The sequence below is a fragment of the Gallinula chloropus genome, assembly GCF_964237585.1.
Source record: "Gallinula chloropus genome assembly, chromosome: 7".
Lineage (NCBI taxonomy): Eukaryota > Metazoa > Chordata > Aves > Gruiformes > Rallidae > Gallinula > Gallinula chloropus.
Window position 1 is genome coordinate 15,679,697 of NC_140092.1, and position 15,377 is coordinate 15,695,073.

Sequence of the window (15,377 nt, forward strand, 5' to 3'; positions counted from 1 at the left end):
TGTGGTGCTTTTCTGCAGTGACAGCAGGCAGTGGTTTAGTGGCAATTTTAAAGTATAACATTACTGTACATTACAAAGAGTACAATAGTGGTTTAGACAGCAACAGTTGTTTGGTTTTTTTTAAAAAGACAAACAATATGAAATTCCTAGTTTTCTCCAGAAACAGCAAGCTGTTCTTCAACATCACAAAGCAGGGCCACTCACTTTTCTCTTACCTGCCCTCCTTCAAGTCTGGATATTAATTAGTAATCATGTAAGAAAGATGGGAAGCTGGTTTTCTTGAAACAAATAAATTTGTGTTTTCACTTGATTTACCAGGTCTATTAAATATTTAAACTATTGCTTTCCATTTACTCTCTAGTATTTTATCACATATAAAACACTCAGAAAATATTTTTTAAATTATCATGTATTTAACATTTTTTCACTTTTATTACCTTCTCAATACAAATGTTTTTATTTAAGCTGTAAGACTTTCAAAACACCATTATTGCAGTCACCTATGGGTTAGCTTGAGTCTTTATTTCATTATCAGCCATTAGGCAAATAAAAGGTAAGTCATATAATCTAATTTTGTTAATGGAACGTAATGCAACTCTAGGCAATCTAAAAATAAGTAAATAACCATTGGCCCTGCAATAAGGCTACCAGAAAATGCCTCTCAGAAAACAGTTAGAAGGGCGAAAAGTCCGTAGAGTAAAGCACAGGGGTACGCGATAAGCAGCTGCTGTCCTTCCATTGCCAACGCAGAGGTAAAAATTTTGGAGGCTGACAAACTGCACCATCCAATAATAAACAGAGCTAACGAAGTTCCCAGGATCCCCCTAGGAGAAAAACAAAAAGAGATAAGACAGAGTCCACTTGTTAGTAAATGTAGCATCAAATCTTATCAAACTCAAGTTCATGCCTAGCAACTTGTTACCGAGAAGGTAAAAGCCACTGGAAGAACCAAGGACTGACTGACATCATGCAAGTCAAGCCTGAGAAACAAATTAAAACAGTAACAGGGAGGGAAAAAAAGAAAGAAAAGGTAATTTTGTCAGCATGGATAAAAGCTACAGCTTCATCAGTGGCACTGCTAAAAGGACAAGTGCATTGCCAAATAAATATTCTGGGGCTCCAGAAGATGAAGTAGCTGAAGTTGAATTTTTTAAGTTAGTAAAGATCTTATTGCAGCCAAAATCCCCTTGTAGAAGTTGTTAGCATTTAAAATGATGCTACAGACCTACTCTTCCATCAGGCACCCTGATGACCTGGGAGGGTTGCATTTCTGTAACATACGGCACAGGTTTTAAGTGCACCTTGGACTCTGAGGAGCAACAATGAGGCACTTTGAGCCTCACACCTCAACTGACTGGGCAGAAAAATGTTGACTGCCTCCCAGCAGAAAGTTCACCAGGTCTTTATAAAAAAGGGTGTACACCGAGTAGAAAGTAAGGGATGGGAAAAGAAACACTAAGACAAAGTACTTAGCTCATCCTGGCACCCCCCTCTGCACACTGAAAGGATGGTTGGTGACTTTCCACACTGCCCATCTGGGACAGCTGGGCCCTCCTAAAGTGGTGTTTCCACCTCTCAAGTGCAGGTGGCCTGGAGAACTGATGACTGTGGGACCATGGTCAAAAACCCACTGAAATATTGCTGCAGATCACGGAGAGCTCACTATTAAAACCTGGAGGAACGAAGTCTTGCCAATAAATAATGTTTCACATATGCTTTATTTGCACTCTGTATTTGCAGCCTGCTTCTGTAAAATGCATGAGATCATGCGCGCAATACGCTGCTGAAGTACCTAATCAGGTCAGCTGCATTACACGCTTTTGCTGTGTCAGTCTCAAGGACTTTGAGAATGAATGAATGAATCCCTGCCACTTGCTAAAGGACTAACTGATGCCCCACTCTTTCGACATAACAGCAAAACAGAACCAGAAGTGGAAAACAGACTATGTATCCCTACTTAGGTCCAATTATCAAAAAAAGTGGCCATAAATATTATTGCAACTAATCCATGAGTAAGGTTCTCGTTATTTAACTGGCTTGGTTTACTTAATGCAGTTATATCACATAAAATAGGTCATTTCTTGGCAATCCAGTCTCCAGGCCAATGAGATAGTTGGTTGTGTCAGCTCTTGGGACTTTGGGGAGGAAGGAGAGAATTGATTTTAAGGTGACTCAGCACCTCATTGCAATTTCAACCTGTTAAAAATAAAACATTAAAGACCCTTTGATTTAATATCCTCGGCTTAAATGTGCCTTTAAACCTGGACAGTGGGATTCTGGGAAATTACACTGGGCTCTGTGAACCAAGTTCATGGCCTCTGTCCGAAGTGGAGATGCTAAGATGCTCACTTACACAGTTAGCCAGAAATTCAGAGCTGGTAGGGATGGCTCTTTGAGCAGGTACCCATGGTGGCAGAGAGACGGGATGTAACAGGAACATACTGTGCAATGACAGTTTTCAGCTAATATAATGAGTCTTTAGGGGGCTATCACAAGGTAGAACAATTTAGAACTGTGGCTGTTCTGCCTTGCACTGAAGTCCAATGACCTCTCATGGCTTGTTCCAGGACTGGAGTGAGCAGGATGGAAAGGTGGCATAAAATCATATTGGAGTCAAGAGATACTTCTGTGCACTTATTAATTCAGTCCTTGATCTAGCAGCTAAAGGTTTGGCTTTAGTAGAGATCTTGTGCCTGGCATGTCCATGAGGGCCAAATCTTCAAGCATGGGAGAGTGACAAAAGGCAGATGTCACATTCACAGTGCCCAAAAGGACTGGCACTTGACTGACTTGGAGGAGACAGGCATGAATGGTCCCTCTTCACTCCTCTCTCTCACAACGTGCAGGTATGGTCATCAAAGGGGTCCTTTGCATCTGATGGGTCTAAGAAATACTTTTCTCTACATTTACACTGATTTCCTTCACTGTTTAGTGAAATAAATAACCTGACTGTTCTGTTCAGAGAAGTGATATTAAGGAATTGTAGTTTTTTCCAGGAAAAAATGCCTGCTGATGTTTCTCCCAGAGAGGTGGCATGATCAGCTGGGGCTCAGACATTATGGCAGCACAGATGGGCACAAATAAAGCTTTGAGACTGTCTGGTTCCCTGCAACTTTGCATAAGAGGGCTGGTCTTCGGCACCCAACAGGTTCCCTAGTTTCCTTTATGTAGTTACAGTGAAATAGCTAATCCTGAAAACTGTTGGATTACTATCTTCAATGTGTGCATTACCTTATGTATATTTTCTGTGAAAACAAACATTGAAGTTAGTTCCTGACAATCTGAAATGGACAGAAATAACATTTTTACCAATATTAGAAAAAAAAAATCATTCATGCATTGCTGTCTTTCCTTTGCCATTCAAAGAAAGTTTTTAAAATAAAAAATAATGAAGTGTATGTTGGATTAAAAAGTTATCACTTAATTTTAATAGTATGTTTGTTACAGTTAACCTTGGTAATTTCTACATTCCAGCAATTTTATACAGTGAATGAGAAAGGACTGCAGAATCCTACCGATAGGCACTTAATATTATCAATTAATTTCAGAAATAATGCTAGAATTCTGTAAAGGTTATCCCATTGTAGCATTTACAGTTCGTAGAAAGATGTGTTTTCTATAAATTTGCAGGATTTTACAAATGTGTGGTGTGTGCTTGGGGATTCCTTGAACAGACAACAGTACCCTGCACACTTGTAACAGCTGGTTTGGAGTTAGCACCATCTGTCCTGCTATTATGTATCTGCACCTTTTATTAGGGTGGATTATTAAACAGGTTAATCAAGAAAATATGGGAAGTGTAGGAGAACAGAGAATGAAGAGCTTCTTCAGTGTCGCTACTGTTCACCCCATCAAGGACAGCTCAGAAACACTTTAATATGGTCCAGTTAACCCATCACAGCTCTAAAGAAACACACAGATAGGATTGTGCCAAAATCTTGATACGACTATAGAGTTTCCTTTAAAAATAAGAAATTCTTACATAAAAGTGCTGCTTTTTGCAAAGAAAAACAGAGGCACTTTGTTATACATCAACTGCCAAGTCCCATACGCTACAGATCGGAGAGTTAAAAATGTGAGTGAACAACAATGACTATGGAGGAGACCTGTTATTAATAATGTGTAAGAACAGATAAAAGTACTGCTCAAGGCCTTCAGGCAAGACCTGGAGCTTCCTTGTACTTTGCTGCATGCGAACAGGGAGGTAAACACAGTCTGTATCTCAAAAGGCTTACAGAATGAGGAGGAAGGAGAGGCTTGCATATAAATTTCCTATTCATAGGCATATTACTGAACACCCCCCACACACATGCACAGACACATACGCCACCACACATTTGGTTTTTCAAAGTTTTCAAAGTTATTTTCAGGTTTGCAATTACACCACAACCATACTTCAGAGTATGTGACTCTGCTACATCTTAAACACTTGTTCTAATACTCCAAATCATGAAGTGTTGACCAGTTATTTCATTCTGTCACATGGAATTTGGTCTGCAGAAGGCAAGGAAGTGTAAGGATGGGAACCTGGTGCCATGAACAAAAAGAGACCTAGAGAACCAGCTTCAGTTTTGAAAGCTAAAATTCACTACATAACCATTTACAAAGCGTTTTGCCTAACACCAGCCTTCCAACTTAACTGTCCTCTATATGATTCCTGTAGCCCCATAATGGTACTTACTGTAGTGAGAAGATGACTGCAGAAGAGGACAAGATCACCATGGGCAGCAGGCAATAGCCCAAGACACTTGCAACACAGCCATGGGAGACTCCTGGGACGCTCATCAGGTTCAGTAGGGCATGCATAGCAAGGCACCCAATGGCACTCATGCCATATACATAGCCGAAATGCACTTTTCCTGCCTGGAATATAAATGAGTAAGCAGGAAGCATCAGAAGTGAGCAAGCGATCGCAAAGCGGTAGGAGAAGACAGACGGCGAGCACTAGGTTTGTTCCTTTTTCTTGTCACTTTCTCTTCACTTCGCCTACGTCAGTTCAATTGTACATCACAGCTGATATTTTTTGGGTGATTTTTGCATCCAAAAAATCCAAGGTATAATCGTGAAAATGTGCTTGTTGCTAATTTAAAGTTATAAGGTTGATTCTCAGTCCTACTGTAATTAGGCTCTGAATAGGACAGGAGTTGGTTGGGGACACTTGGGAAAGTCTAACCAGGAACAAATGGAGAAGAAATTACAGAAAGCACATTTTAGTGTCAGGAAAAGTCTTTCAATAGGTGTTAACATGAGGCTGTGGAAAAGTGTCTTAAGTAAAATGATGACCAGTTACTTAATATGAAAAAAAAAATGCAGCTTTAAGCGGGCCTACAAGAAACTAGTAAACTTGTACTGAAAGTATGCTGGTTTTCAGGATGAACATGTCCATTCTTCCCCTTGACTACCATGGGAAAGACATCTCTGAGGTTAGACCAATACATGTTCATTTCAACATAAACCTTAGTAGTAACAGTCAGCTTGTGTTCCTCTTTTTGTTCCAACAAATGAAAAATTCCCTAGATGTTTTTTTTTAGCCTCCAGGTCTTATTCCTTTTTGAGAATTTAGTGCCTGCGAAAGGTACCAGCCGTACATCCTGGAGTCTGATGTTTTCTAATTTCTTTGCAAAGCTAATACAACAGGCAACAGTGGCCACAGCACCACCGATTTCATCTCCCACCATTGCTCTGAAGGATCATCTCCAGGCACAATGGCATTGTTCCTTCCCAAAAATGAACACTCATACAAGGCTGTTGAATATTACCAAATTAAATACTGAATTCTGCCTATACAATACTGCTGCTTTGACACCTGCCCATCCGAAATAAACAGTTGTACATCAGAAATAAACAGCAATTGGGATGATGGTTTTGTTTGTGTTGGAACTTTGTATCCTAAAGATGATGTGTATTTTATAAGAAAGCTCAAACCTGGGACTCAAACCCTAACTGAGGACCGTGGAATAAACTTCTCAAATGCAGGGTCATAATGCATTCACCCTCCAAACAATCATATATCCATACCTAAAACACAGGTGTCTGGCAAACACACATCTATATATAGCACGCATTATATATTGCATATGATAAACTACAAAAAAATCAAAACTAATAGAGGGTCTCAATTTCCTAATAATTTTGTAGCTTGTGGTTGAATTTGCCTGTGATGGATAAGGTGGAAATATTATTGAAGCTTTTTCATGGATTGCAATATTTGCAAGTATCTCTTCCAGGATGGTTAAGGAGAAGACCTACCACTTTACTTATTCAAACATTTTGATGAAAACTGAAGGAAACCAACTGTGATGACCCTCCTCTGCCCCCTCTTCATGTGTCCATTTGGGTGGAAGCTGATCACTGGATGCCAGCAGTATTTGAACTGGACAGATATAAAGCAATGCAACGGAGAGAGCCTAACCTAGTCTTGACACAACCTAAAAGTCCTAATGTTGCATGTAACAGCTCACCAGCTCTAGTTGGAGAACAGTGTACATTTGTATGAAAGGCAGTGTCAGTTAATAGGACTTGCCTCTACATCAACTCCATTATCCTGTTTTCAGCTTTGACTTGGCTCATTGCTGAGCTCTCCTCTTGTTTCAGTCCTCAAGGTTACGTCAGGTACAGACGGGTTGCAATATCCCAAATGTTGGCCTTTTCCCTGCAGCTGTGTTTCACTATAAAGGAATAATTTATTCCTAAACTAACAGTGTAAAAGATCTTCCTACTTAGGTACAGAGTCCTTTGCTGGTAGTTGCATACTACTGGCCTAAAAGAATCAGGAAAAATTGCTTCACCAAATACTGTGGGAGAGAAATATTAGCTCAGATTATGATAGAATCGTAGAATAATTTAGGTTGGAATAAACCTTTAAGATCATCAAGTCCAACCATTAACCTAGCACTGTCAAGACCATGTCTCTAAGCACCACATCTACATGTCTTTTGAATACTTCCAGGGATGGTGACTCTACCTCTTCCCTGGTCAGCCTGTTCATATGATTGTTAACTGTTTGGATGAAGGATTTTTTTTCCCAATATCCAATCTAAACCTCCTCTGGTTCAACTTGAGGCCATTTCCTCTTGTCCTATCACTTGTTACTTGGGAGAAGAGACCAACACCCACCTGACTACAACCTCCTCTCAGGTAGTTGTAGAGATTGATAAGGTTTCTCCTCAGTCTCCTTTTCTCCAGGCCAAACAACCCCAGTTCCCTCAGCTGCGCCTCACATAACCTGTTCTCAAGACTCTTCATCAGCTTCCTTGCCCTTCTTTGGAATTATTATTAATTACAAATTCCGTCATTAAAGTTTTGAAGTAAGTTTAACATCCTTGGTGGTTTGGGGCATCATTTATTACCAACCAACTAAGAATAGCAAACAGATACAAACCCTACAAGCCACTGTTATAGACTGTTTGGTTTAGTGGACTTAATTATTCCGCACAATATTATTTAGCAGCTTAATTTAAGATTAAGAAGTTACTCAGATGGAGATGATGGGAGCACTGGCACTAGCAGCTAGCTGAAATCTTGCCTTGGTGAAATATTTGATTTGTGGTGCCGGGGAATGAGACAGGAAACAAAAAAAGCAGCTGAACATGTTGGTTCCAATTCTGGTCTTTCTTAACAAATGTAAATATATTGACTCATACACGTGGGAATACTCCCAACTCACAGTGATGTAAGCAAAACCAGAATCAGGCTTGATTAGTCTGGCAGGCTTTGATGAATGGAAAGAGCTAAATTTGTCCTGCGGAAGGAACAAGGTTAGAAGAAAGTCAGACTCTGTGTGCCTGTTTGCATCCGCCAAGGGAGGGTACTACTATCCTTAGTTTAAGCGGATGGGGAGGGCTGATTTCATACAAATGACTATGTAAAATGCAAAGCAGCTGAGGCTCGGGCTTCTGCTAACTTCCGCTCTGCTCTTCTTTGTCTATCTGCAATGGAACTGCCCTGTTTTGCACCAGCACAAGGAAGATCAAGTCAGCTACCAGGCTAACAATCCTTTCCTCTTTTTTTGTGTGCTCTGAAAGAGCTGCTACCATTTGAAGAATATCTTTGCATATTTTTCCATAGTTAAAAAGCTGAAACTAAATAAAATTTATAAATTATTTTTGGAAACAAGCTCTCAACCAAATTATGTTCCTGGTGCTATTAGAAGAGAATTATTCAAGTACAGAAGGATATCATAGCTTACACAGCTGAAGAGCCTCTTTAGTATTCAAATGCATCTGAGATAAAATGAGACGCCTGAATTTGTAAGATAGCCCATGGAAATCCCATCGACTTATTGCTGTGAAGTTGTGGCACAAAAATGCTAGATCGTATCAGAGGACTTTTGCTGACCTAAAACTGAAGCACTGAAAATAGTTGTTTTTCTAATGATACTTAAAATACTTAATATCCCAGAATAAATATGGCAATTAAAGTAATTTATTTCAATAATTGTACTTTAATATTCATTATAATTGTTGGCTATCCAGGGAGCCAAATCAACAGCAACCTTTTTTTTTCATCATTCCTTCCTTTCAGCTTCCCTTCCATTTTCCTGATTATAATCAATTGAACACTTTCTCCTTTTATTCACCTCATATCTTTACTTCTCCAGATGGAAAATAGCCTGTCTTCTCTAGCTTCCCACCTTCTCCTTTTACTCCCTCTCCTCGTGCTGCTTCCACCCTTTTAAAGGATTTTTATTTTTATAGGGACATAAATAATAATAATACTCGCCATTTATATTGCAGCTTGCACATTCAAGGTACTGCACTGACATTACAAATTGAGTAAGAACTTGCAAGACTCTTCTGATTCAGCACTATTTATCACAGAGGAAATGGAGAATTAGAGCCCCGTTTCTCTCACCTCAGTTGCTAGAGCAGTAAAGCTCTTCCCAGAATGGTCCCACCTTATCCCTGCCTGATAAATCGCTGCCAACAATCGGAGCTGTACTTCAGCACCAGAGAGCCCCTGTTGTCGGTGATAAATAGATGAATTTAGGAGTAGTGTGCAACCCCTGCTCAACTTTCCTCCCCTAGGAAAGCTATATTCATAAAGAGGAAAGGGGTTAAACACTGGCCACCGTATTTTGTTTAGCAGATGATGTAGAGAAAGAATATAAAGTAAAAAAGCCCTAGCAAAATTTATAGGAAGGTATTGCAAATTTGAGGCAGGAGGGAAAAATCTGTTTCCACTTCATTTTTCAAATTATAGTAGTTACATAAAGATAATTTGTTGATATGTAACATTGAGAGAAGATAATTTCAAAACAGGAGCTGGCCGTCTATGCCTCTTTATTCCCTCCTTTAAAACCTCCTCAGTAGGTCCTTACCTAGCGCATGCTGCTATGCTTTGGGTGTTCAGACCCTCCCCAGGATACACACTGCACAAACCTGTCCTTTGTTCATACTAAATCCCACCCCAAAAAATGGTGCTGTCTGTTCTGTCTACTGGAAGTAGCCTGTATTGACTCTGGATTACATGTAAACTTTCCATAGGCACTGTCACAGCAAGGAGGCTTTTTAATAAATAATCTCAGAACAAATGGCAGCGAACGACTCATTTTATGCTAGTGCTACATATTCTGCAACCTCATGTGCATTAGCACCTAGGCACTAACTTTTTAGAAGATATCTGTCACATCCTACCATCAGCAATGTTGCTCCGAGGGCCAAACAGAAAACCATAGGTCCAGTGAGGTCTGTCTCGTTCATGATGCTGCCATCTGCGGGCTTCATTGGATTTAGAACTGTTAGTGTTTTTTGCCATATATGCTCAAAATTGATCCCAAGTTCTGCAAGGAGAGATTCCAGGATTGTTAATTGCTCACAAGGAAACAATGCTGTTAGAGAAACACATTTGCTATCACAAAATCCCAAACAAGCAAACAAACTAATTGCTTTAATGAAGATGATTTGGTAGGATGATGTATTCTACAGAGGGAACATGCTGTCCCTGCTTATCTACCCAGTATATCTGGGAGTCAGCTCTGATTCTAAATTGGAATATTAATTTATTAAATCCAATTTTAGGCAGTGAACCAAAAAATGCCCTTGGCATTTTTGAGTTAATATTTGTTTTTCCTGCATCTAAAACACATATATCTAATGCCATGCTATCTTAGATGTTGAAAAATATGCTAATTAACAGTAACTGCAGGATTCACGGTACTTTAAAACACCGAGGACAGAGATGTATGCTTTAATTCTGGCAAATCTGACAAGAGAAGTGCCTTAAGCCTGAACTGCCAGAGGGACTTAAAAATGACATTCTTCCCTTCAAGGCAAGTTAATAATATTTTTTGCAGTGCTTTATAAGCTTTTTTATCTTTTTTTTTCCATTTAAAAAGTAATTATTGAGGACCCCTAGAAACAAAACAAAATCCTTCCCTATTAAAATCAATGGGAATTCTGCCATCAACTTTATGGGGGCAAAGATTTCTCCTGTAACTTCTGCAGAAACACTTTGGCTTGCAAGAGTAATCATCTTCCCTGAGATGATCCAGCAAGGGAAGCTCAGAACTGGGTGCCACAGTTCCCGGGACTGACAGTGTGTTAGATCTCTTTGGAAAGCCAAGTCTTTACTTTATTCTACAATCCGTCATCTTGAGCTGAGTCAAATCATCATATAAATAAAGTTATTCTGTATTAAAATGTGTGTCTTTGGTTAGATTTATGTGATACGCAGACAGGAACATCTCTGAAACCCTGTGGATCAGAGGCAGTTGTATTTCAAGATCCTTTTCACAGGGTGGGCTGTCTGCAGAGTCAAATGCTTGGAGGTGTGAGAGGTACAGATTGAACAGTTATCTGTATGAAATAGAGTGCTCTTGCTGCTTTAAAGGAGCGGTAGGAGCATCTTTTATGTAGTAACAAACCCACTTGCCTTCCAGTACGCAAAAGCAGGCTGAAGATGCTCTTTTTACATTATGCTAAAATAATCACACACAAATTCTTTTAAGCATTTTGTAAGCTACAAAATCAGCCCCTAGCATTTGGATGGTTCAGTCATCACAAAGAATGACATTGTCCATGTAGTTAAATGATGAACTAATTGACGCTGAAAGCAGCTTTCTCAATTTCTTTCCCGCTGAAACAAGCTATTTAGCATGGTCAAACCATTAAATTTATATACTAGATATGCAAAACTGGATTATTACCAGTATTAATTATAGATGATCCAATACGTATTCAGGATAGACAGACTAAAGAAAAAAAAAAAAAAAAAATTGGCAACATGAATGCAAAACATTGTTATGCTGTCATCTAGTGGCAGTCAAGTGTACACTGTACCGGCCCTAGGGCTGAATGGCGAATGTGAGTAAGAAAATGTAGATTTGGGGGCCAAGGGCTCTTGGCTGGAGCTCACAAAGCCACGTTTGGCAGCTCTGCTGCAGTTTCTCTAGTGACTGCCACTAGCTGGCAGGGAAAAGCATAGGCAACCCCAGGAATCATGCACGTCGTCAGTGGGTTTATTTTTACCTTCTAGCAAAGGAGGTTCCTCATCAAATCCATCAGCATAACTGAGGGGAGAGAGGGTGTCCGGGCTGTATGTTGGCTGCAAAATCTGACCTGTGTAGGTCTGAGAGGACAGACACATGTCTGATGGGGCAAAAGCACCGGCTGGAGGTTGCTCTCCTGCCTGGCTCCTAGGACAAGAATCAAATCACAGCAAAAGAAGTAATTGCAACAAGAAAAATCACATGAGCTTAAAGCTGCTTGCCCATGTGTGAACTATTTTCAATGTAAGTAATTTGGAAAAGTTCCTAAGCACTGTGACTTCCATGTGTGGTGAATGGTGAGCATCCGACCATGGCTTCAATTCCCATCGCTGCAACCCCCTCTGATACCAGGCAGGGCTCCTTGTCAGCCTGCAAGAATGTTGCACCCATCAAACCCACCTCTGTGCCTGTCCAGCTCATGGCACAGGGCAAGACCCCAGGCTTGGGGTGAGGGGAAAGAGAATTCAGGAGCTGTGAAGATACCCACAAATTTAGGCACCCCTCACTTGTCAAGCAAGCAGCCTAGGGACATTCCTCAGATACGTCTGCACTGCTAATGAAAGAGCCATATATTTAGGTATTTGTTTTTTCTGAATCTGGGAAAGAGCCTAAAGAATTTGTAGCAACATGTGCCCCAAAATCCACCTTAATAACATGAAGCTCAGTCACTCTAATTAGGGAAATAACTCGTAACATCTGCAACATCTGCACATATAAGAGTAGCACAGAACCCAATCCTTTATAGAGAAAAGTTTAATTAGAAGTAATTCAGCCTTGGGAAAAGTCTAGATGATCTCCTGAACTCTTTCCCGCTCTATTTTCTATGATTCCTTAATTATTATTCTATATGATTTTATTTCTGTATGACTAGAAGGCATAAACCAAGCCTGAAACTCTTATTTAACTGAAATTTGAAATTTGAGATATATCGCCTTTTCTCTCTCTCTTTTTCCTTTTTTTCTTAGCATACTTACTTTCTGCTTCCACAGAGTTTTTCATTAGACCCGTAACTGTTGTAACTTCCTTCCTGGTCATCTATGGTATAACTGGACTGGTAAAAGTCAAGGTGAAACTGCTCGAAATTTGACATTCTGGTTGGAAAAAAGATTGTAAGTACTGATAAAATAGCCTTTGGAACAAGTCAATATTCATTTTGAACTGTTCTAAACCAAAATGCAAACAGCAAACCTTAAGCCCACAAGCAAGAGAATCTTTCCAAAGAAACTCATGATCATTGGCAAGTAACAAAAAAAAGACTCTGCATTCATTTGTTATGACAAAATAATCTTCTGTTGTCACTGATGACTGAAGATTAATTTGCAAATGGTGCTGTTACTATTACGAAAGATAACTTAAGTCAATTTGGAAAAGTCATCAAGTAAACCATCCTTTTACACAGTTCATTTTCCTATTTTAAAAGAATGTTGTGTCCATATCTGAATCCTTAGAGATTGCTTTTTCTAACATTTCTTTTTTGCTTAAAACTCAATTACTAATTTCAGCTATTTGTGCTTAGCAATTTCATACATGACCACAACAAACCACTGGAAAAATACAAATGTATTTACAGATTTTGTGGTTTCTGTTTAAAAACACTATAGCTGGCATGTTAGGAGTACCAGATAAACAGTCTCACTGGTTAGCTGCACGACTTTGGGGAGAAGAGCATACTGAATAACTGATTGGATAGTAAAGAAAAAAAAGCAGGCATGAAGACACACAACTTCCATTCTTGCTGAGCCATAGTTCTGCTCTGTAGGTAATTGAAAAAGGCACAATTTGTCTGCTTTCCCTTCTACACTGTGCCTAACCTAGGATGGGGTCACTCCTGGTTTTGTAACGATTTGAATGTTACACATTTCATGTACACCATGTGTAGGCGTCCCTGGTTTTCTGGGTCATATAGAAGCTACGTAGGAAAAGAAGCACATTGGCTCTGTAAAACCACATGCACCTTTTGGTGTTATAAAGTGTTTCCAATTGTAAACATAATTTTATTAATTCTTAGATTCGTTCTAGGTGCATCTCATGTTAGTAGCATGGCTGACTATAAATCCACAAAGCAGCTTCAAAACTGCCAGCTCCACCAAGACAAATAATTCCATGCCTTCAGTACAAGTATCCATGACATAAGGACAGACTTATAAGAAGATTATTTTCCTTCAGTGTTACCTCTATGTTGAGCCACAGGCAGCAAAGGCATTATATATGCTCGGAGTAGTCCATAGATTCAGGGAGTCCTCCAACCACCAATGGATTGAGGCTGGAGGACCTTGAGGACACCTCAAGGTATCCCCTGGTCCAACCCCATGCCCAAAGCAGCCTCACCAGCAGCGGGCTGCTGAGGTCCATGTCCAATTGGGGTTTATAAAGCCTGGCTTTGTCATCTTTACTCCCTCCCATCAGAGGGGTGTATTCATTCATGAGATCCCTTTGAAACCTCTCTCCTCACAGCTCAAGTCAGGATTTAGGAAATGGGCTGAGCTGGATTTGCCTGTAATTGTGTAGATGTCCACATGTGTTTCACCACTTGGCTAGCATTTATGTGGTTAAACTCTTAAAGCATACAGAGACGTTATATAACCTGACTGATAACCGTGACCACATCGAATTTAGTTAGAATTTCATGTAAGATATTCATCTCCCCTCACATTTCCTGTTTTCTTCACTTTTGCCTTCTTTTCCAACTTTTACAGATGCCACTGGTAAAAATAAGCTTTTCCTCTTCATGGTTACTCTGATAGCTATCTCTATATTTATCAAGCACATGCTGCTGATGGAAAAGATCTTTGCAAAGGGAAAAGTTATAAAGATTAGTATTTCATCAGGGACCTTGAAATGCTGCATATGAAAGTTTCTATATTGCATCCCATAATCAGACTAATCGGTGGGGACCCAATTCCTTTATTTACCTAGAACATTCAAAGCAGAAGTTATTCTTACATTATTTCTTTAACTGCTGACCAATCATACAGGATTTCCAAATGTAGAAGAGAAATAATTGTTATATAGTAAATATGAAATTATATAAATTAATTGTACTTAATTTTTAAAAATACAATTAATTTACTGTAGTTTTATTTGGAATTGCACACTAGTTATGCATTTGTTCAATAAAGATTTTACAGAGAATGTTTTTTAAAAACCTATAAATGGTACCTCTACCGCAATAGTGCCATTCTAGTAAGTCTTTTGTGTTCTTTGCATAATTACATAACCAGGTTTGCTACACCCTGTGTAAAGGAGTTCAGAAAAGATAAATATATTTTTCAAAAGAATTTGGGACTAAGGTTACTTACTTTTTAAGATATTTGATGAAAACTCCAGCCTGTTGTATTTACATGTCGGAGAACACCTAAAATATCCTCTTGCTTCAACAGGGATCAGCTTAGTGCTATTTATAAGACTCTAAATTTGATCTTTGAACAGATGCATATGAAGGAAAAAAACCCTCACAACCTGTCAATATCAAGGCCATCATTTAATGAGAACAACAATAATCAGAGAAGGATAGGAGTCCTCCAGGCAATCAGAACAAAATGAATACACACTGTTCTATATACTTCAACCCAATAATATAAATTGCTGTTTAGAGCTTCCTTCTTAAGTAGGTATTTATGAAGATCTTAACAGAGCCTTCACAAGCTGTTAGATATTTAAAAGTTTTAACACCCCTGGGACACCCATGGCAGAGGGAGGGGGTTGAAGGCACCTTAGGGCCACGTCCACCACCTAGTTCAAGGCCAGGATCCCATTCTTCAAGGCCCCTTTGCCTCTTCAGGACCTTGTGTCCCTAAGCAAAGCAGTCCAGCACCCACCACACCAGGATCAGGGAAAGTCTCTACTTAAAAGTTAGGGACCCCTGCTTTGCTCTTTGAGGGCCTTTATT

General features: G+C 39.5%; 1 protein-coding gene across 1 annotated transcript; it reads right to left on the reverse strand.

Moving 5' to 3' along the window:
- Positions 1–408: 408 nt before the first annotated feature.
- On the reverse strand, positions 409–14,860 carry YIPF7 (Yip1 domain family member 7). The gene is made up of 6 exons (XM_084266648.1): positions 14,788–14,860; positions 12,463–12,579; positions 11,469–11,635; positions 9,636–9,781; positions 4,682–4,863; positions 409–824 (listed from the first exon to the last, which is right to left on the reverse strand). Exons 2-6 carry the CDS (start codon positions 12,576–12,578, stop codon positions 662–664), a joined length of 774 nt encoding a protein of 257 aa, XP_084122774.1. The 5' UTR covers position 12,579; positions 14,788–14,860; the 3' UTR covers positions 409–661.
- Between the last annotated feature and the right edge of the window lie 517 nt (positions 14,861–15,377).

Excerpts from the sequence above, each read along its gene's own strand:
- YIPF7 (XM_084266648.1), bottom strand. The coding sequence starts at position 12,578 with ATGTCAAATTTCGAGCAGTTTCACCTTGACTTTTACCAGTCCAGTTAT. Across the intron at positions 9,782-11,468 it reads GGAACCTCCTTTGCTAGAAG|AACTTGGGATCAATTTTGAG; the intron begins GTAAAAATAAAC and ends CTCTCCTTGCAG. Across the intron at positions 4,864-9,635 it reads TCGGAGCAACATTGCTGATG|GCAGGAAAAGTGCATTTCGG; the intron begins GTAGGATGTGAC and ends TTTATATTCCAG.